Genomic DNA, 20,663 nt, shown 5'->3' on the forward strand with positions numbered 1-20,663 from the left:
TTTTCTTTCAGCAAAATAAAAATATAGGTTTATTAGAGTATAATGTTACATCTATACAATTAACTGAAGCATTTGTTGATACGTTCAAAAGAAGTAATTATAGGCTGAAAACTAGGAACTTTTTTTTCTCCAATAAGCAAAACAAAGTTACGTTAATGTGATTTGTCAACATGACTAGTTTCCAAGTCATCTGCTGAAATAATCTTTGATGGTCCTTTTGTTTGGGCTCTGTACGACCATGCCGAGGTTTTGACCACAGCTGTTTTCAGGCGGCGTGTCCTCCCAGTCGTTTGCAGCCTCCAGCAGGATGGCTTCGTCCATGTCGTCCTCTGCAGTGAAAGATCTCTGGAACATCTCCATGATGCTCCTCTGGTTAGGGTCCTGAACACACACGAACACAAATAATCAGGTAACATCACTGATTCTTTTTAGGTTATTCTATTTGCACCCATACGGTACAAAGAGTTTTCAACATTGTAAAAGAGGTTGACTGTCGTGATGAAGGTAGACTGTTCCAAAGAGATGGTGCTCTATTTTTCAATGTGTATTGATTAAGGGAAGTCCAACAATATGAATGATTAAAGTCATGTGAAAATGTCTTGTAGAATATGAGTGAATGAGGAAGACTTAGAGGGACAGCTCGCTCCTGGAGATAGGGATGTCTGCCATATGATGAAGTTAAACTACTTTCTTTCTCCTAGAAATACTAGGAAGAATTTTTCAGGTGTATTTTAATGTAACTTTTTCCACTTATTTGACTCCTGAAATTTAACCTGAGTTATTTCAGGGTTTTCTATGAATATCTTGGCTTTTTCTTTTGCACTCTTTTTATATTATAAAAATGCTTATTCATTTGAAACCATTTTAAAAAATAGACGACAGCTTTTCATCTGCTTCTCAAACCGGTGTGCCAAAATTTTCATGCGAAGCGACAAGACGTGTCACCAGCAAATAAAAGAGGCAGGACATTTTCGTAGAACATGGGCAGGCTATTCACGTACACCAAAAACAAGAATCTGCAGCAATCTACAGGCACGTTTGATTTGGTAAGGGAGATTTTATGTTACCTTAGAGTGGAAGCTGGCGTTCGATGCATTGTCAGAGAGGTTTGACTCAGATAGACCCACTTGCTCCAAGACATTCATCTTTGCCTGGATCATCGGCCTGGATCATTACATAGATAAATTATTATTATAATAAAGCAGATACAGTTCAATTCAGTGCTTGTCACAATATGCAGATCACGCAACCCACATTCACTCGACCCCCTGCTGGTTTAGTCGGGTCTCAGTGGCAGACAGTAATGGAAGACTGATGAATACGGGAGGCAAAAAAACATTATCTGTGTATCTGACTGACACATACCACAGGTGATCATCGGCAGATCCCTTTGCAACCAGGTAGTGAATGTTCACATTGCTGGTTTGTCCAATACGGTGCACCCTGTCCTCTGCCTGAATAAGAACCTGCAGGGGAAAAAACAAGCAGAGCAAAAAAGGAGCATTTTAGTTTTTTGTGCAATTTGTCCTAACTGAATACGAGTGTCAGACACGTTTGAATTTGCACTTCAGTGACATAAGTTGATCAAATGTTTTACTGACTTTATCAATAGTTTCATCATGCAGAGATTATTATGCAGCTGTCAGACCACGAGCGCTCCCTCTGTCAGTCTCTGTCTGACTGCTGCGACTCAGAGTCTGCATCACACTCATCAAAACTACTGGAAAGGACGCCTCTCTATCTGTCTGATCAAGGCTGTATATTTTAGTGATGCTTTGATCCTTCAGTCACTTAAAAAAAAACAGATTATCATCATTGTGTGAACTGCAGATATTTTATTTGTTTTAGTTCCTCACTGGAAGAAACAAGAAGTGGCGGGGGATCGCTCCAGTGAGCTCCTGCAGCACACCTGTGTTTAATCAAACCACACACAGGGTGGGAAATTATGATCAGCTGCAAGCAAAAAGCTGGGAAAATATGAAAGTAAGTAGATTTCAGACGTGAAATTATTGTGATGATGATGATGGTGATTTATCTGTCGAAACGCCTGGTAGATGTTCACAGTTTAGTAAGTGAAATTCTCATCCTACGACACAGATCACCGTTTGTACTTTTTAAACAGAAAACACAGGTTTTATACTGTGATATTCAGATGTTTCCTACTGGAAATGACACACAGTATAGCTAGCAGCAAGCAGCTTGGTATCAGTGAGGGGTATTTACCTTGACAGGCAGCTCCCTGGTGATCTCCCTCAGCCACCTGACACCTTATTTAGGTTTTTCTTGTTAAATAAGACAGTATTGTGTCGGTAACTCCTCATTTCTACTCCATGATCCCCTGTCTTGCAGCACTTTCAACGCAAGCGACAGGAATAACTACAAACGGGGCATGCAATTCAGCTCAAAACGTCCTGCTGTCCAAGTTAGGACAAGGTGTTTAAAAATCACTATTCAGGTAATGTCTCCCCTTAAATTTAGTAGAAAACACCCATGATGCCTGGATGAAAAATGGCTGCAAAAAAAAAGTGAAATTCTGTTCCAATTTATGAACGACAGTACTGTCCTCTCTTGTTCCCGCAGGGATACAAAGATTTCTACGCTTTCATCAAACGTCACACAGAGCAGAGGCTAAAGAGCAGAACACACTGACAAATACAAAAATACACCATACTGTTCATAATAATGAGAAGACTGAGCAAAATTTGCATCGAAGTCAAGAATGTAAAGTCCTCTCTTCACTCTTCTTTATTCTTTTTGGGTCTCTTCCAACTCCTGAAAAAAAAAAAACACCTGGCTCTTTGGCAGTTTGATATTTTTTATTTTCTCGCTGTGGCATCTTCTGTTTGGAGTTGGCAGGTAGTTTAAAATGGGCTTATCAAAGCTTTTTTTTTTTTTTTGCTGGAAACAGCTGCTTACAAGGTTCACTAAGGAGTGTCTGAGTGTCATATAGTTAATATATGGGCCTATAGCTGAGCTAAAAGAGGTTGACAGTGTGGTTGCAACAAACACTTTAAAATAAATAAATCAATGCAGGAAAAGCAGGAAATCCTTATCAGTAAGAAGCAGGAACCAGCAAATGTTTGAAAGCCTTGACTCTGCTGCGTATGTCGCTTCATGGCCCTCCATGACCGCACTTCTGGTGGAATCACAAGCAATGTCTAGAATGGCCACGATCAGCTCCGACGACCATGTTGCAGGCAGAACGCAACAAAGCCGTACGCGGAGGAATCGAGCAGTGATTACTGCAGCTCCAGCTGAAAGAGCTGGGATGGGCTGGACACAGTATTTTGCAGTGATAATTTTCCATGGCTTACCCCAGGGTTCCAGAAAAGCTCCGCGAAGATCACCAGGTCAGCGGCGTGCAGGGTGAGACCCATGTTGGCTGCAGTGATAGACAGAACAGCCACGCAGGTCTTGGTGGAGAACTGGAACCTCTCACACAGCTGCTGCCGCTCAGCTGATGGAGTGGTCCCATCAATACGGATGTAACTGACATTCTGCAGAAGAAATTTAAGAAACGCTTCATTGCCGGGCCATTTTCTACACGACTAACCAACACCTATCCCTTAAAAGGATGGTTCAGATTATGTGTAGTGGGACTGTATGAGGTACTAATTGACAGTCAGCATATTTACTACAGTAGATGGTGGCAACACACCAACAGTTTAGAGAAGCAGAGAGGAGTACCAGCATGGAAATTAAGCAATGAACTGCAGTGGACAGGGTCAGCAACAAAACATATTTTAGCCACTTGAAGGAGAAATATGTAGCTGGTCTACTGACGCCTCCATCTGTTTGTTTACATGATAGTATGACTTTGGTGAATCCATAAAAAGTGGCCAACAAGGGCAAACGCACAAAAACAAGTTACATATACAGAAATGGGTTGCATATACACAAATACGCTGCAGATACAGAAGCGTGCTGCATATAAGAAAACAAATGCGAAAGGACAACGCTGCATATCCAGTCATATAACGGAAGAGCTCCAGGACTCTAGCGGACGTATCAACATACGGTATGAGAAGAAGAAAGTTATGGTTGGAGGAAAGTTGGAGTCGGGAGAGGCCACATAAAAAGGTACGTATTCTTTTTTGTCTTTTTCTTTCTTTCTTTTGCTCGTTCATAATACTGTGTAAGATTAAGGCCAAATGCAAAAAAGAAAGAAAGAAAGAAAAAGAAAAAAGAATATGACTGCACATGCAGCATTTTCCTTTTGCATCAGTTTTCTTATTTGCAGTGCGCTTCTGTATCTGCAGCGCCTTTATGCATTTGCTCTTGTTGGCCACCGTAAAAAACATTTAAAACACAGAGGTCACGTAATGACAAACAAACTAACAGACCGAAGCAGCAGGTAAAATTACTGATTTTGCCAATGGAGTGAAAATGTTCTAAATATAGCGTGTGTATAGCGTACAAACTAATGTTGATTTTTTTTTTCACAGGTAGCTAAAATTCCTTGTGCAGCTGACCCTGTCCACAGCAATACATCGCTTATCTTCCTACTCCGCTTCCCCAACCTAGGGGTGTGTCAACTGCTACTGTCAAGCTGTCTACTGTATCTACTGAAACATTGCCTACATCATAAAATTCAACAACTTTTCCTTATAAATCTTGATATAATGTTAAGGCATACAGTAGTAGTACTGAGCTCAGATGTGCTCAGCTCTGCCCACACTTGTTCCCTGCAGACACTGATGAGCGCTGACCTAAGAGTCGACTTTAACTCCCACGAAGGAGTCGGTCCGGTTGAAAAAGTCAAAATGTGCTCTTTTATGTCAACATTCTATTACTTTGCCTATTAAGGCTTGTGCGCAGCGTGGAATCTGTACACGTTACTCACCTTCTGTCCCAGCTCGGAGGTGATATGATCCAGGACTAGCTTATGATGAGCGAACACTAGGAACTTCTCCCTCCCGCCCTCCAGCATGTCAGTGATGTACTCCCTGGCAGTGACAGAGACAAAGTTATCTCAAATCCGGAGCAATCACAACGGTCTGACAAAAGATTCTGATTCATTTTACAGTTTAATCTCAGCACTCATCAAATCTGAGCTGAATCGACTCGCTGATCCCCCATCATTAGAGGGTCTGTACTTACATAATGGCTTGCAGCTTGGCCTCAGCTGTGTGGTTATAAAAGACGAGGAGGGCTTCCTTCTCCTCCTTTTTCTGAAAAAGAGATAAGGAACAGCGCGAGATAAGAACTGACACCAGACTCTGTTTGATGCTTCGATAAGACCGCCATTACTCTGAGGAGCAGCGTGATTATGAACAATCAAGCTCAGCAACTCACTCCCATCCGAGTGTGTGAGAACTCTTAAAATAACGCTCGCTGGAGGATTCTGGGTCGGGTTTAAAAGCGCTCGTGTGTGTTTGAGGCCTGAGAGGACTCCTTCATGTGAAGAGGACAGAACCTTAACTAACTATGAAGCCTTTTTAACCACAGACTCCATTTTAAGTAGAACACACTGCTGTATTTTATTTTCAGGAAATAGGAGGACTTGTGTGATTTTGTGGGAACCTATTTAAAAATACTGTCTATCAAATATCATATTTAATATACTTGATATGAAACATCAAGCATCAGGCTTTCAAAAATATTTGATTTGATGGGACTGCATCTGATTTGTTTGTCATCTAGATGTGTGTGTGGAACTTTGTCATAATTAGCATGTGAATTCATGAGTCAAGGCCAGTGACCTTAACCTTTCATGTTAAAATTCTAATCAGCTCATTGTCAAGTCCTACTCTTGAGATAATGCTTTCACAATGATGGGACGGGTGGACAACCCGCAAACATAATGCCTCCAGCCACAGCTGTCACCAGAGCAGAGTCATAAAGTGTTAAAATTCTGTGACTTTTCTAGTTTTTCTGGGACTGTGAAAAATGTTTCTAACTCACATTGTAGTTTACTTTGGTCAGCTGCTTGGCAGCAGCTGACAGAGCAGCTTTAATGCGGGTGCTGATCCCATCTATGGTCACCGTGACGACCTTGCGCTGTTTAGAAGGAAGCTGGGAGAGGACATCGGACTTGAGGCGGCGCAACATCAGACACTCCTCCAGCAACAGCTTCAACTCCCCGAGGTTAGATGAGCCTGAGTAGTCCCACCCCCACGTCATCTAGACAGGAGGGAGACAGAGGAGGATGGAGAGCAGAGGAAATTAAGAAAAGAATAGAGGATGATGGGAAGGAAAAAAGGAGAGACAAAAGACATGAGGTAAATTTAACAGTAACCAGACCCCTGGAGCGTCATGGTTCTTTTTAATTATACACCGGGATTCATTTTAATGTAAGTCAAGCCAGAGACTAACTAGAAGACTGAAACGCTCACTTTCAGTTATAGGAATAAAACATCTGTCACAACTGTGACTGCTCCAGCTGGGCTGAGTCGCTATCAGGATGCAAAAGCCACGTTATGCAAATTCCACGGTGATAAAGCCAAATTTTACAGAGCAGTGCAAAATCTCCACAATCTTTTAAAATGAGTCATCATGACCAAATTAAGGATGTAATTGGCCTTTGAATCATGTAGCGTGTTCCCTACTTGAACCCAATAAAATTAATCAAAGAGATTAAATGGAAACAGTAGAGAAACAAGGGGAGATGAAATAAATGGTGGAGCAACATACACTGGTTTAAAGGGAAATTTCAGATTATCTGAAGTGGAATTGTATGAGGCACTTATAACTAGTCAGTGTTCAATGAAACCTACAGGAGACGACGGTCAACACGCCCTCAGTTTGGAGGAGCAGAGAGAGGTGCAAGCATGGAAGCTAAGAAATGATCTACTGTGGACAGCGTGAGCAAAAAAAGGTATATTAACCACTTAAAGAAAAAAAAGTCCACCTAAAAAAATCTATCAGTTTAAGTATACACTATATTTAGAATATTTTCATTGCTTTTCTTTGGCTTTTCTGACTGGAAACTGTTGTTACATAACCCAAATATTGCCCTCTCCAAATCAACCGAACTCTATTGGCAAAATCAGCCTTTTTCCCTCCTGTTGATTTTTTTCCTGTCCCGTCCCTTTCCCATAATGATCAGTGAACTTTGCTCACATCCCGTGGGAATCCCACTGGAATCCTGTGTCATGTGGGGTTCCTGGGAAAAAACATTAGCCTCTACTGTGGACTGGGTCAGCAACAAAAGTATTTAATCCAATTAAAAAATGTCCACCTTAAAAAAAATTGATACCAGTGTAAGTGCCTTGATCTGTTAGTTTCTTTATGTTATTGTTCAACTTCGGTATTTTAATGTATAGTTCAGATTCAACAGAATCACACAATAACACAAAGAAACTAACTGATCAAGGCAGTGGTAGACCACAAACTCACATGTTCTGCAAGGTAACATTGTTGATTTTGTCTGTGGAGTTTGGTTGGTTCGGAGAGAGTAATATCTGGCTGCCATAGCGGCAGTTAATATCAGACAGGAAAGTAAAGTGGTGAAAATATTCTAAATATAGTGTACACTTACACTGGTATCGATTTTTTTTAAGGTGGTTGTTTTTAGTGGATTAAATACTTTTGTTGCTGACCCTGTCCACTGTCCATTTTTTCCCAGGAACCCCACATGACACAGGATTCCCACAGGATGTGAGCAAAGTTCACTGATCATTATGGGAAAGGGACTGGACAGGAAAAAAATCAACAGGAGCGGTTTTCTCTTTCTAAATATGAATAAACACTACTTTCTTTATTTTGAGCACAATGCTGGTCTTTCTGTTGTCTTTTTTTCCTTCTCTTCTGTCTGCTCTGGTGGCTTGTTGTGACCATTTGACCAGTGAAGACCTGTGAGCTCTGTGGATTGACAGGAACGGGATGGGACGGGAGTCAAAATCCACTCCCACGTCATCCTCTAGTCCACAAGAGTTCATTTCTAAGCTTCAGTGCTGGTGCTCCTCTCTGCTTCTCCAAACTGGGAACGTGGTGACTGTTACCTAGTGTACCTAATACACGTCTGTCCATAAGCACCTCATACATCCCCACTTCAGATAATCCGAACTATCGCTTTAAAGTGCACTTCACCTGTATAATCATACGGTCGAGAGGAGAATTTTTCCCACTCTCGTGCACACAGTGGACATCCTCCTCAAAGCATACAGACTATACAATGCAAGTGAGGGAGAAAAATAACTATTTGCTAATCTGACACCTGAAGTCCTCTATGTTCTCTGAAGTGTCCTGGAATTACAGCCAATTTCAGCTCAACAGTATTAAGCATCACACTTGGACAGACAGGGCCTCTTAAGACTTAAGCTACCTGTTTGGCATCGCAGTAGCGCATCCCAAACTCATGGAAGCGAGGGAAGAGTGTGGGTCTGACAGCCAGGATCTGGGTGTAAAGCTCTGAGGGTCTGGACATGGCAGGGGTCCCAGACAGAAGGATCACTCTCTTTGCTGCCTGAGGATGGAAAAACATCTCTGATCAGAGCCCTGCTGTGGGAGTCTCGGTGACAGAGCAAGAAATAAAAACCCAACCATGAGCCAAAAGCTGCGACGTCTCAGCTTCAGCTGGTTCGTGAATCTGTTTCAGCCGATATTCATGTACTACACATCTCTTAGACATAATGGTTATGACGGGGTTCTTCCTCAAGGGCTGAGTTTCTACCCAGACTGTTTCTGAAGAACCCTTCTTGAAGAAAAGGTTCATCAAGGGTTCTTCATAAGACTAAGGCTTCCTTTAAGAACCCTTTTTCATCCAAAGATTGTAAAGGATTGTTGAAGGCGTGAGTGTAAACAGATCCTCACCCTGAAACATTTAAATGTTCACCCATGATTCAGATGATACTTTTAAATGTCCCCCAATCTCAAGTAAGTTTACTTGTGTTCTTGTGCTTTTGCCTCATGTGTAGAACACAATATGGTTCTTCGTAGAACCCTCAGAAAACAAGAAGATTCTAGATGAAACCTTTAAAAAAAATTGTTTAGATTTTTAAAAGAGTATGGAATATAAAGCGGTTCTCAGTAGAGCCCACTGGGTGGGTTCTAAATGGAACCCTTGGAATGGAAGAGTTCTTGGTAGAACCCCCTGGCTGGGTTCTTTTTAATCACCCTTAAAAGGTCGAAAGGTCCTGCACAGAACTTCTCAATTAAACCCTTGGAATGTAAAAGAATTCTTGGACGAGCCCCCTGGTTTATCAACGGTTCTTTGTACCTGGGTGGGTTCTTGTTGCCACCCTTAAAAGGTGGAAAGGTTCTGCATAGAACCTCTCACAGGCAGGTCCAGGTGGAACCTTTCTAAAGGTTCCAGGTGTAACCATTTATTTGGGGGTCTAGGTAGAACCCCCAACATGGTTCTAGTTAGCATCTTTAGTGTACTTCTACAAAACAATGATCAATATCTCTCAGTAGCTGCGACAAGGGCACAAATTTTAAAATAAGATCTGTTACTGCAAGTATAAAATGGTTATTTAGCAATTTAGGACTTTTGCAACAACAGTCCTCAAAAACTTAACGTGCAGTGTTTGAATTAAAGGACTGAAATATTCGTCCGGGGAACCTCTCTACCTACACTGTTCTCCTGTTCCACCGCAGTCCTGGTGTTGTTCATGCTGGCTCACTGGCTCTTTGCAATAATTAATGGAACCGAGTTGCTTGTTAATGAAATTTGTCTCACCTGTGCCTTTTTTGTTATAACAAGTCAAAATGTCAAGGCTACAAAAAAATAATGGAGGAAATCCCAGATCTGGTTTGCTGTTAAAATCTAATCAACTGTTTAGCTCAGCCAAGGTCTTTCTGACAGCCAAGTTTGTGTAAATCTTGGTCTTGTTCCACGAGTTTTAATGAATTATCTGGATAATTCCTTCTTGCCAAACCCGGAACACTCTCAGATCTGATTTGTGACCTAAAGGACTGTAAAGAAAACCTTTGCATGTTTTCTTTGATCTGCTTCTTTTGGATATTTTTGAAATTCCCTGCTGAGAGCCAGGTGACGCCACTAACAAGTGAAAATATAACTTCTTTGATGTATGTTGCAGAAATTATTCATCCAAAAAACATTTAACGGAAGAGGAGGAGGAGAAGAAGCAGAACCTTGAGCAGAGGCAGGGCTGCTTTACAACGAGCCGTCTTTATGTTCTTCAGAAAGTGAGACTCGTCCTGCACAGAATGACAAAATCATTATTAGTTATGACAGACTAATTACTTTTAAGGGCAAAATAAAACACATATAGACACAATTAATGACTCAACTGGCTGCATGAAAAGGGATTTGTGAATACTAGCAGTTCTAAAGAGTAACTACTTACATGTTTCTAACTAGTTTCATGTACTTAAAGGACAGTTACTGAGAAAAATATTCAATTACATTACAATTACTAATCAAAATGTTGGTTATTACAAAGGAGTTGCATCCAAATATTCTTTTCGGGTTGACTGGTGGAGAGCTGAACTCTACTGACTGTACATTGTCTGATTCCTTGTAAAATTATGTGTCGATTAAATTACTTGATTATAACACGACATTACATAGTAATATTTTCAAACCTCCAATTATTTTTTCCCCCATGACTTTATGTATGAAATCTGTGTTACGTCTTGTTGTTTAAATTCTCAGTTCCAGCCATAATTATGTCGTTGTATCACAGTCAGGTTGCCATCAGTCTGACACTGGTCCACACCGAGCCCCCATCAAAAAGACACTTATTTTCTGCACACTAGCATCTAATTAACATTCATATATCTATTACATAAATATAAAACGATGACGGTAAACAAACAGCTTTGCTATTTACTGAACTTTACTGTTTCAAAATAGAGTTTGTCTGTTTCAAACACTTTGTCAGCCTCAGCAGCCTCATCGTGCAGCTCCTTAAACACAATGTTCTCTTTCTTTTTTAAATTGCTTAAACCAGCCTATGGAAACTTTGAAATTGACTTCTCCCAGGCTCGCTGCCAATTCCTCTGCCTTCTCCCTCAACGAAGGTCCGCTCAAGGAGGCCTTACATGACCGCGCTTCAACAGGTGTTGTCCCACGTGCATTTGTTTTCCGTCTCCATCACTAGCAGCAGACGGCTTTTGCTTGTTTGGTAGCCTGAGGAACACTGAGTTTCGCTGCTGGATCTCGTTTTTGGCAGTTTGTCACAATCTTTTCTTTTTCGTCGGGATATCAATGTGCAAGCAGCAAACTGAGGCAGCAGCAGAAGCAGGCGGGTAACCGCAAGGCAAAGGTGAATGAGGCGAAGATTAGCTTGTTATTTCTCACAGTTTTCTTATACTATTCATAGAAGATGTACATTGAGTTCTAAGGTTTGACTGACATTAACAATAAAACAATCTAAAGGACAAGTGTGTTTTTTAAATAAATTGACTGTAAGCTCAACACGTTTTGTCTAGAATAGACTTTATTTATTTTTATGGCTATTTTGGGGAATCAGTGGAGGCTAGACGAGCTGTGGAGTCACAGTTTTCAAACAGTGTCCAGTCATCATTTACTAATAAATTATATAGCAAAGAAAATTTGATGGATTTTACCTGCATGTTACACCGTAGAATAAAAGTTTTTGAGTTTTTACAAATGAACAACAGAGTGGATTATTGTAAAACTACATCGGTTGGACATACGAATGCAACGACTACAGCTAGGTTGCATTTTTTGCAATAACAATGGGAGTAAAGTTTTAAAACTAGAATTCAGCTACATTAGTTTTATTTTTTTTTCCCCATAAGTGAAAAGACCCAAAATGAACACTGTAAGCAGACTAGTTGATTACCTCAGTATAAGAGGATCTGTATAGGAATGATTCTCTTCCGAGTTTTTTGTTAGGAAATAGAAGCAGCTGATAACTGTAACTGTGATCAGTATCAGCGGTTTCCACAGTTCAACCACACAAACTAACCATGATGAGAACATTGAAGGGGCTTCCTGACTGCTGCTTGTCTATCCTGCTCAGCAGGTCGTAGCTGATGATGTTGATCAAACCAGAGCGCAGGTTGTCTTTGGCCTTCACCACCACATTGATGCTGTCAGGACTCAGGGAGGGGAGCCAGCGTCTGAAGGCCTGCAGGCACAGAGACTTCCTCAGGTCAGAGATGCAGAGTGAAACTGAACTCCTCTGAATAACAGTGTTGTTTTCAGGCGGTTCTCTTCCACTACCACTGAGAACAAAGCAAAGCTCTGAAACTTGTAATGAACATCACAGAAACATTCAATGATAATTTTGTTAGTGTTTAATGTTGCTAATTAGAGATGGGACAGATCTGATCTCATATAGGCATCAGGGCCCAATACTGTCACAAGACATTCATCAGGTATTGGACTCTGCTGTCTGAGTTGAATTCTAAGGTACAGTTGCAGTAAAGAAATATACCAGTCACCTCACTCATGGTGTAACAAAAAAAAGTATAAAAATGACAATTATCAACATAAACCAACATAAACCACCACGTTCTGGACCAACACATTACCCACACATGACAAACACATGATGAACAAATTACTAACAAACACTAACAAACTCTCAGCAATGCAGCATGGGAGATTATGCAAACGAGGGCCATCTCTGAGCTTATCAGCTGCACATATGAATCCTACAGCGCCCCACAATGGTTGAAGAGTGCCATTACACAAACTACACAATCTTTCCAGACTGAAGTTCCGTTTCAGCCTCATGTAATCTTACTACTACTACTAATAACAACAACAATGACCATCAAGGAAAAAAGAGTGCTGGTACTGGTATTGTATCGTAATGGCAGATACCTATATTCAGATATCAGAGATGCACCAATTTTTCAGTTCTGATCCTATTCTATTTCTAATCATTCTAACAACTATTCGGTGTTTCTATTTAGAAACAACCAATAATTTGGTTTAAAAAAACATCCACTGTGGCCCAAATGTTTCTGACAATTCACTTACGTGCTCTATATTCGCCTGTCAACCTGGCTTAAACTCACTAAGTTATGGCCTCCATGTTTTGAAGCAGATCTGGCCAAATGCACGAGGCTAACAGTGCAGATAAGAGCCGAGCCAGACAGAGTAAGTGTCCTTTAATGGGGACGACATCCTGTGACTAAACTCTCCTCCGCGATTCCAACTCCTGATTGGGGGGGGGGCTGTGTTTGATCCAAGATATCTATTTAGAGAACAGACTGTCTTGTCTTGTCAATAGACAGAAGGCAGAGTAAAGCTCTTCTGAAAATGTGCTGTTAGTGCAGCCTGGTAATGCTGCTGCTGCTGCGAGTTAAGCAGAGAATAGATCCTACAGAACATGAGACACACAATCAGAGAGAAGGGACAGTCGAGCTGAACCCTGAAACTGGAAGGTATTGAAATTGAAAGGGAGACAGGGACAAAGAGGCACTAACATTTTAATGCTTGCCAAGTGTGCCATAGTGGCCTAATGGTCTCACATCTGTGTGTGTGACAGTAACGACCTATTGCAGAGGCTGTTACAAGCAAACTGTGCAGGATTTTCCCCGAAACGATGCAGACTAAAACTAATCACTCTCAATCATCACCCAGGACCCACCACAAGTGTGAGGCAGGCAGCACCTGCACCCACAGAGACCCCGCCCTCCATATGTACCTTCTTATTTTCTCCTTATCTTGCTGTGCTCGGGACGCTTTACCAACTCAAAATATCTTTGTATTTGACATCATGGGAATGAGACTCAACAATCAACACAGCAACTGACAAATCCTATGAATTCTAAAGCTGTTTATTTGGTTTTACTGACTTTTTTTTTTTTCGTTTTTTTCATAGACCTGTACCGTTTTGCTTTGTATCCCACACTGCCACCTCTACTATGCATTTCATCACATCCTCCTTTTGGCAAATGCCCTCAGTTTGTCATTGGACATGATCCTCTGCCCAGATAGCCATAAAACCAGGTGGGTGAGAAATGATCTGCACTGACATCTCTTCTTAAATTACATGCACCCGCCTGCCTGCACAAATCCAGGTAAGCCCCGCCTATGACCCTCGACTCCACCTCAGCTCCCCGCCACAATTAGCCCTGGTTAGCCCTGCTTTATGGTTAACTGTGGGCCATCTGCACCTAGAAACCGGCTCCTACATACCCCCTTGAGGCCAGATCTAACACCAGAGGTGACAATGGAAATATAGCTGGCACACAACAGCTCGCCCACATTTGGCACAATAGTAGAAAAGCAGCTCATGTCTCAGGTTCAAAATCAGCTTGGGGCTTTTGCTGCATTTCACAGCCGTCTTTCTCACACATGTCCAGTGTGCCTTTCTACTGCAGCGTAGTGTCCACACACGCAGTGTTGCTGCATTATCTTTCTATGTTGAGGTAACAGAAGACTTGTGGAAAGAAGCCAATACCGGATCGGCTTGGTCCCATCTCTAAAAAAAAAAAAAAAAAAAAAAAAACTGCCCTTCACCCAGTTGTTTTTTCAATGTCTGTGACATTTATGTATATTTACATATTTATATTTAGACATTGAAGCTCTAGTGAAAGGTGTCATGTTGTTGGAATGATGTTGCTATGACTATCAAGAGGGTCTATTTTCGATGTAGTGTCGCAGCCAAGTGTGACACAGACAACCATACTCCCACACCCAGTCAGCCTGGGTGAAACACTGTATTGTAGTAATCAAATAACAGGCAGAAGCCCAACAGATCATCTAAAATAATATGCAAAGTACAAAAAATATATAGATTAAGTTCAGGTGAAGCTGACCTTTATGAACAACAGAACTGGACAAAGTGGCCAAACAGATAAATTGTATTAACATCTTCATCATAAATCAATGCTGCACAATTCAAATTATCATCTGGCCCCATGAGACAAAGAGGTGGAAGCATGACATTTAATACTGCCAACTCCCCTAGTGAAGATAAAGTACCCAACAGAGTGCAAGCAGTCCTTGGGGAACAGTATTAACTTTCCTCAAATACAGAAAGCTTTAAGCAGAAACCAGCGTTATAGAGTGTAGGACAGAACTTCTGCCAAAGGAGACTAGAAGGATATTCTTAAGACTGCGCCTGCTGACTTAATGCTGACTGATAATGACACCATTAAATGGAAACAAAGTGATAAATTCGTAACACCTACTAAGTAATGAGACATTTCTCTTCTAGGGCACAAAATTTTAATGAACAAAAGGGGGCTGCTGGATGTTTTTACCTCGGCCCAGGTGAATCGCACAGAGGAGGGAGCCACCACCAGCAAGGGCCACTCACTCCTGTAGTAGGCTGCTATACAGATGGCCTGCACAGTCTTCCCCAGGCCCATATCATCAGCCAGAAGGAGGCGGCCTTGTTTAGACACTGCAAAACTACAGGGACACAAAGAAATATTAAAATGAAAAAATGCAGCATGACAGTGAGTAGAAGTTACACTAATCCAACCCTTTAAATCTACATGTCAATGATGTCCAAATTCTTTTTGAGCTCTATTCAATTGGAAACAGCGCAAAAACAACATATCTGATGTTCAAACTGATAAACTTTGTTATTTTTCTATAAATATACACACAATTTGGACTTGGTGCCTGCAACACAGTCACGAAAAATTGGGACAGGGGCAACAAAAGACTGGAAAAGTTGTGGAATGCTTAAAAAACTCCACAGACATGGATGAGGTGAGTTTCATCACTTTGTGAAAAACTGTGGAGACAAATACTCCAGCAGGTTCAGAACGAAGTTTCATAACACAAAACTGCAATTAATGTAGGGATTTCACCATCTACAATCCATAATATCATTAAGATATTCACAGAATCCAGAGAAATCTCTGCATGTAAGGATCACAGCCAAAAACCACTACTGAATGCCAGTGACCTTCGACACCCTCAGGCAGCACTGCATTAAAAAAAATAACATGAGTTTGTGAGGGACATTACTAAATGTCCTCAGGACTGATGTCAACAAACACAATTTGTTGCTGCATCTAGAAATGCAAGTTAAGACTCAACCACACAAAAAGAAACCCATATAACAACACCACCCAGAAACGCTGCTGTCTTCTCTGCACCCGGAGCTCATCTGACATGGACGACACTGTGGCCTGATGAGTCGACATTTCAGATTGTTTTCAGAAATCATGGACGTCGTGTCCTCCAAGCTAAACAAGAAAAAGGTCCATCCAGATTGTTACCAGCAACTTAAAAAAGTCATAATCTGTGACAAGACAATGCCAAGACACAATCTTCATGTGCTACGTCAGCGTGGCTTCATAGTAAAACCTGCCTCCCATTGAAAATATGTGGTGCATTATGAAGCACAAAACACAACAATAGAGAGCCTGGACTTTTAAGCATTTGAAGTCATATATATCAAAAAAGAATGAGAAAGAATTTCACCTTCAAACTTCAACAATTTGTTCCCAAACACTTAGTGAGTGTTGTTAAAAGAAAAGTTGATGTATCAAAGTGGTAAACATGCCTCTGTACCAAGGTTTTTGAACATATTGCAGGCATCAAATTCAGAATGAGAGTATATTTACCAAAAAAAGTTTATCAGTTTGAACATTATATATCTTGTCTTTGAACTGTAATTAGGTTGAAAGGTTTTTGCAAATCATTGTATTCTGTTTTACACAACATCCCAACTTGTTTGGAATTGTGGTTGTCAAATGAAAAGCTGCAGAATGACAGTGAGTGGAAGTCACACTGGTCCATCCCTTTAAATCTATAAGAGTTGAAATTACAGAGGAAATGGCACAGACATATTGGCTTATTATGATAAGTTTCTCTTCATTTGCACAGGACTGAGCAAATTATAGATGAATAGCTGTCTCCTGGTATTGAGTTATTGGCTACGCCATGCAGAGAGAGCACTAATGGTTGTTCAAAGGCACCTACTTGACTCCCTCCCTCTGGAAGGGCATGAGGCTGCAGGTGAGCGAGGGGTCGATGCTGGAGAGGTCTGCCTCAGGGACGTCTAAAGACCTGGCCTCGGTCCCGTCAAACCTGGCAGAGAAAGCCTGGACTATTGCCCTGGGCAGAGGCTCCACCTCCACTGCTGCTATCCCACTGTGGAGATCCACTGGGTATGGAACACAGCACGGTCAGACAAGATGGCAAATGTAACAGAGACAAACAGGAGCACAGAGATAACACAGCTAAATAAAGCAAATACTGTTACTCACTGAGTCTCTTGTAATCCTCGAGTGAAAAGCTCCACTTTCTGGTTTTCATGTCTGACACACACACATAAAAATCTATATCAGAAGCTGTAAATGCAACATGATAAAAGACTGTCAAGAAGACAGAAAAAAGATATTAACTGTATAATTTGACTGTATTACCATAGTTCTTTGTTGGCATCTGCTTGAATGCTGCAATGACATCAACATGGTAACCAATGTCAACCTCAAACTTTGTTCGAGACACCATGATGCACTGGCCATGAAGGACGGCCCCAGGTTTCTGCCAGCCGTTGCACAGCTTCAGCAGTGCCCCCAGTGCGGCGCCGTCACGAGCTCGACTGGTGGCCGCTGCGACGTCCACGGCGTCCATTCCCTCCAGAGGCCTCAAAGACACAGAGGCGATGCCAGCTGCTTCCTCCACTACACCACAGAGAAAAGAAGAGGAGATGTAGCAGCCCAAAGAAGTCACGCCTTTAATTTAGGTTCCTTCATAAGAACAGTGAGAACTTGTTACTGCCAAGAATATCTCCATAATGTTCATACTTAGCTGTTGATAATCCTCCAGGCTGAAGTTCCACATCTTTGTGGCAGGATCTAAGGCAAAACAGAATACTTTAGCATTTATTCCAAAAGAAAGTAAGAAATGACAGACAGACTACAGATACATGGACTTCAACTTAACTGAAATCATTCTGATGAGAGAAGTTTTTAATCTGTATTAATCTGTATAACAGAAGAAGAAGAGGTTGTTCCTGTTAATACAATTTTCAAGATGGAGTGTCTCAATATGAAAAATTAATACAAAAAAACAACTTAATATTGAGAGCAAGTGAGTGGTTGAAAAACAATCTCTTCTGCATCCTCTTGTCACACATCTGTGTCTATTAGTGATGATGGATGCGTGGTGATTGCATCATTTACAAGGAAACTGTGATGTCTTGAAATTCTTTAGAAAAACAAAAAAAATGGCTCCTACGAACAAAAAAGTTTTGTCAGCCACAGACCGGTTTTGCTGTCCAAGCGCCAATGTCTGTCCCTCTAGGAAACTCATTCACATCACATAATGTTCCCCCACATGGGGCAAACATGTGCAGAAAGACTATTTATTCCAACTAGAGAGAAACAATCAGATTTAGCGTTTCCATGGCTATTGGGTGCTAATATTTTGCTGCTGTAGAGCCTGATTGGAAATTCCTTCTAATCAGGCCAGATTGGGCCAGTCTCTTCTGATTGAGGTGGTTAGATGAGGCATTTTTATTCTGATTGGGCTACTATTACAATTATCAGTGGAATATTAGGGTATCTGTAAATACAGATACTAAATCGATTAACTGCTGCATCTGTAGTGGACAGTTTTTGTTACTCCTGAATATACTTACACTGATAGAGCTTATGTAATTAATCTTTAAAGAAAAGAACTTGTTCCTCATTTGTGTTCACATACGCTTAGTGTTTCCCACAGGTTAAGAATGTGTTGTTGGTGGTCCTCCCCAAGGTTGGAGAAGACCATGGGGCTGCAAAAAGCACTGAGCACTGAGACTTGGCTGCAAAACAGCATAGTAGCACTGGCAGACACTTACCATAGTTCTTTGAGGGAATGGACTTGAAAACTGCAATAAGCTCTGCATGGTAGCCAACTTCTACTCTGAAGCGGTCCTCTGTGTGAGATACACATCTTCCTCTCACAGAGATGGCAGGCTTTTTTGCAGGTACAGCACTCAAAGTTGATGAGTTTGAGGGAAGCTGTGCCACAGGACTTTGGGCAGGTTTATTAGTTTGCTTGTAGAATGAGCCAACAACTGCCCCACCAGAGCTGGAGGAGGAGAGGTCAGTGCTGGGATGAGTGGGCTTCACACCAACGCTTCCTCCACTAGAGAAGACAGGGCTGCTCACATGTTGACTTTTTGTCTGAGGAAGTGGATCAATGACTTGTATCTACAAGGAAAGACAGGACAAGAAATGAGGAAATACTATAACTTAGGGAGATAACCATACCAAAAACTCACAGTACAACAATACCATGATCAAAAAAAAAGTTAACAACACTGTATTGTTATATTAAAAAAAAAAATACATACATGTAAAAACTTGAAAAACATCCTTTATAAGAAATCTGATGTGTACAGGATTTTTTTTGTTCATTCTTTAATAAAAATAGTTTAAAAGCCAGCCATGACTTAAGCATGTTCAAAAAAAATGACAAATCTCACCTGTCTCGAAGAAGCAGAGTTGCACAGTGAACTCCGATTGATTTGGCCGCCAGGGCCAGATAACTGCTGATGCTTTGGGCCTTGATTTCGGTTAAAAAGGCTCTGTGAGTCTTTTTTAAAGGGTGGAAAAGACGGTTTTGGTGCAGGCGCTGAGCTGGGCGTCTCTCTGTGATGGGTGAGTGTGGCAGGATTTGAGGTAAGGCTCTGTTTAGGGGGCTGTACCTGCACCGAAGTGCTGTTGAAGCCTACTGAGCTCTGCTTATTGCCGCTGCTGCTGACAGTCTGTCCAAGTCTTTGGGCCCTTCTCTCCAAAGCCTTCCGTCTGTTTTCCTCAATCTTTCGCTGTTGTTCTGCAGTCAGCTGATTAGACATGATGAACTTTGCAGCAACTTAGGCTAACTCGTTGCTTCAGTCGTTCACGAAGTCAGATGATTATCAGTCACACTCTGAACCAGCCAAAACGTCTAGTTACCTACGAACAAGTGATCTGCGTAGAGCCATCTGGGCTACCATAAACCTGTCTGGACTATATTTAAAGGTTGTGAACTTCTACTGCAGTCGAGCCTGCTAACGGTAGCGGCTAACGTTGCTAACAGGGGCGGCAAGAGTTAGCTAAACTTTACGACAAAATATTCCGACAGCGTCACGACGGTGGTACACATCTGTGACTGTTCATTCGCGGAAGAGCGGATGATTAACAGTGGGATCTAAAGATGGCAACGATCGTAAGGTTTGTACGAGCAAGGCAGGGAAAAACACGCCAATTAAAGCTGCTTGAGAACTTGTCGCAGGTCCAGAATCTGCCGCGTAGGAAGTGACGTAGAAAAACAAGCAGGCACGTGGAGGTGGTGGCTGCTCGGTGATGAAGAGGTGTGGCAAAAGAAGAGAGGTTAACTGCCAACATGAACGATAAATCGTTGTTCTGCTTTGTTGTGTTGAATAAACGCAACCTGGGCAAATATCTTTGATATGTTAGCTTAAAAAAACAGTGAATATTTGAGAAGGCAGGGTAACTGCTGAGCTAACCACCTAATCGCCTTCTTTCTGATAGTTTAGGCTAGTAGGTAAGTAGTTAGCTGTTATTTTAAAGTGGATATTCTTGCACAAGACAAAACACACTGTTGTCTATGAAAGCTCATTTTCGCCAGTGTGACGAAAAAAGAGCCTGTAAGTCATTCTAATGAGAAACGGTCTCTAGATAATGCCTTATTATCGCAAATTATTACATGGCTTTGTTGAATACTCGGTTCTGATTGGTCAGTTACAGCATTCTAAGGTCTGTTATTTCTGTATATCAGATCGTTGTTATGAAGAACAGACCGTTGCTATGGACACAATTCTGATTATAGACTCTGGAGGAACAATGCAACCATTGTTGAAGCGTTAAAA

At 41.4% G+C, this 20,663-nt stretch overlaps 1 protein-coding gene across 1 annotated transcript; it reads right to left on the reverse strand.

Annotated features, from left to right (window-relative positions):
* Positions 1-20,116, reverse strand: smarcal1 (SWI/SNF related, matrix associated, actin dependent regulator of chromatin, subfamily a-like 1). The gene is made up of 17 exons (XM_084725281.1): positions 19,275-20,116; positions 18,645-18,999; positions 17,608-17,658; positions 17,224-17,484; positions 17,065-17,115; positions 16,778-16,961; positions 15,100-15,250; positions 11,844-12,005; positions 10,039-10,104; positions 8,267-8,407; positions 5,905-6,123; positions 5,101-5,171; positions 4,844-4,946; positions 3,315-3,497; positions 1,366-1,466; positions 1,068-1,164; positions 1-381 (listed from the first exon to the last, which is right to left on the reverse strand). The coding sequence occupies exons 1-17, from the start codon at positions 19,644-19,646 to the stop codon at positions 187-189; spliced, it is 2,763 nt and encodes a 920-aa protein (XP_084581407.1). The 5' UTR covers positions 19,647-20,116; the 3' UTR covers positions 1-186.
* Between the last annotated feature and the right edge of the window lie 547 nt (positions 20,117-20,663).

This window comes from Lutjanus erythropterus, chromosome 8 (genome assembly GCF_056507025.1).
Source record: "Lutjanus erythropterus isolate fLutEry1 chromosome 8, fLutEry1.hap2, whole genome shotgun sequence".
Lineage (NCBI taxonomy): Eukaryota > Metazoa > Chordata > Actinopteri > Lutjaniformes > Lutjanidae > Lutjanus > Lutjanus erythropterus.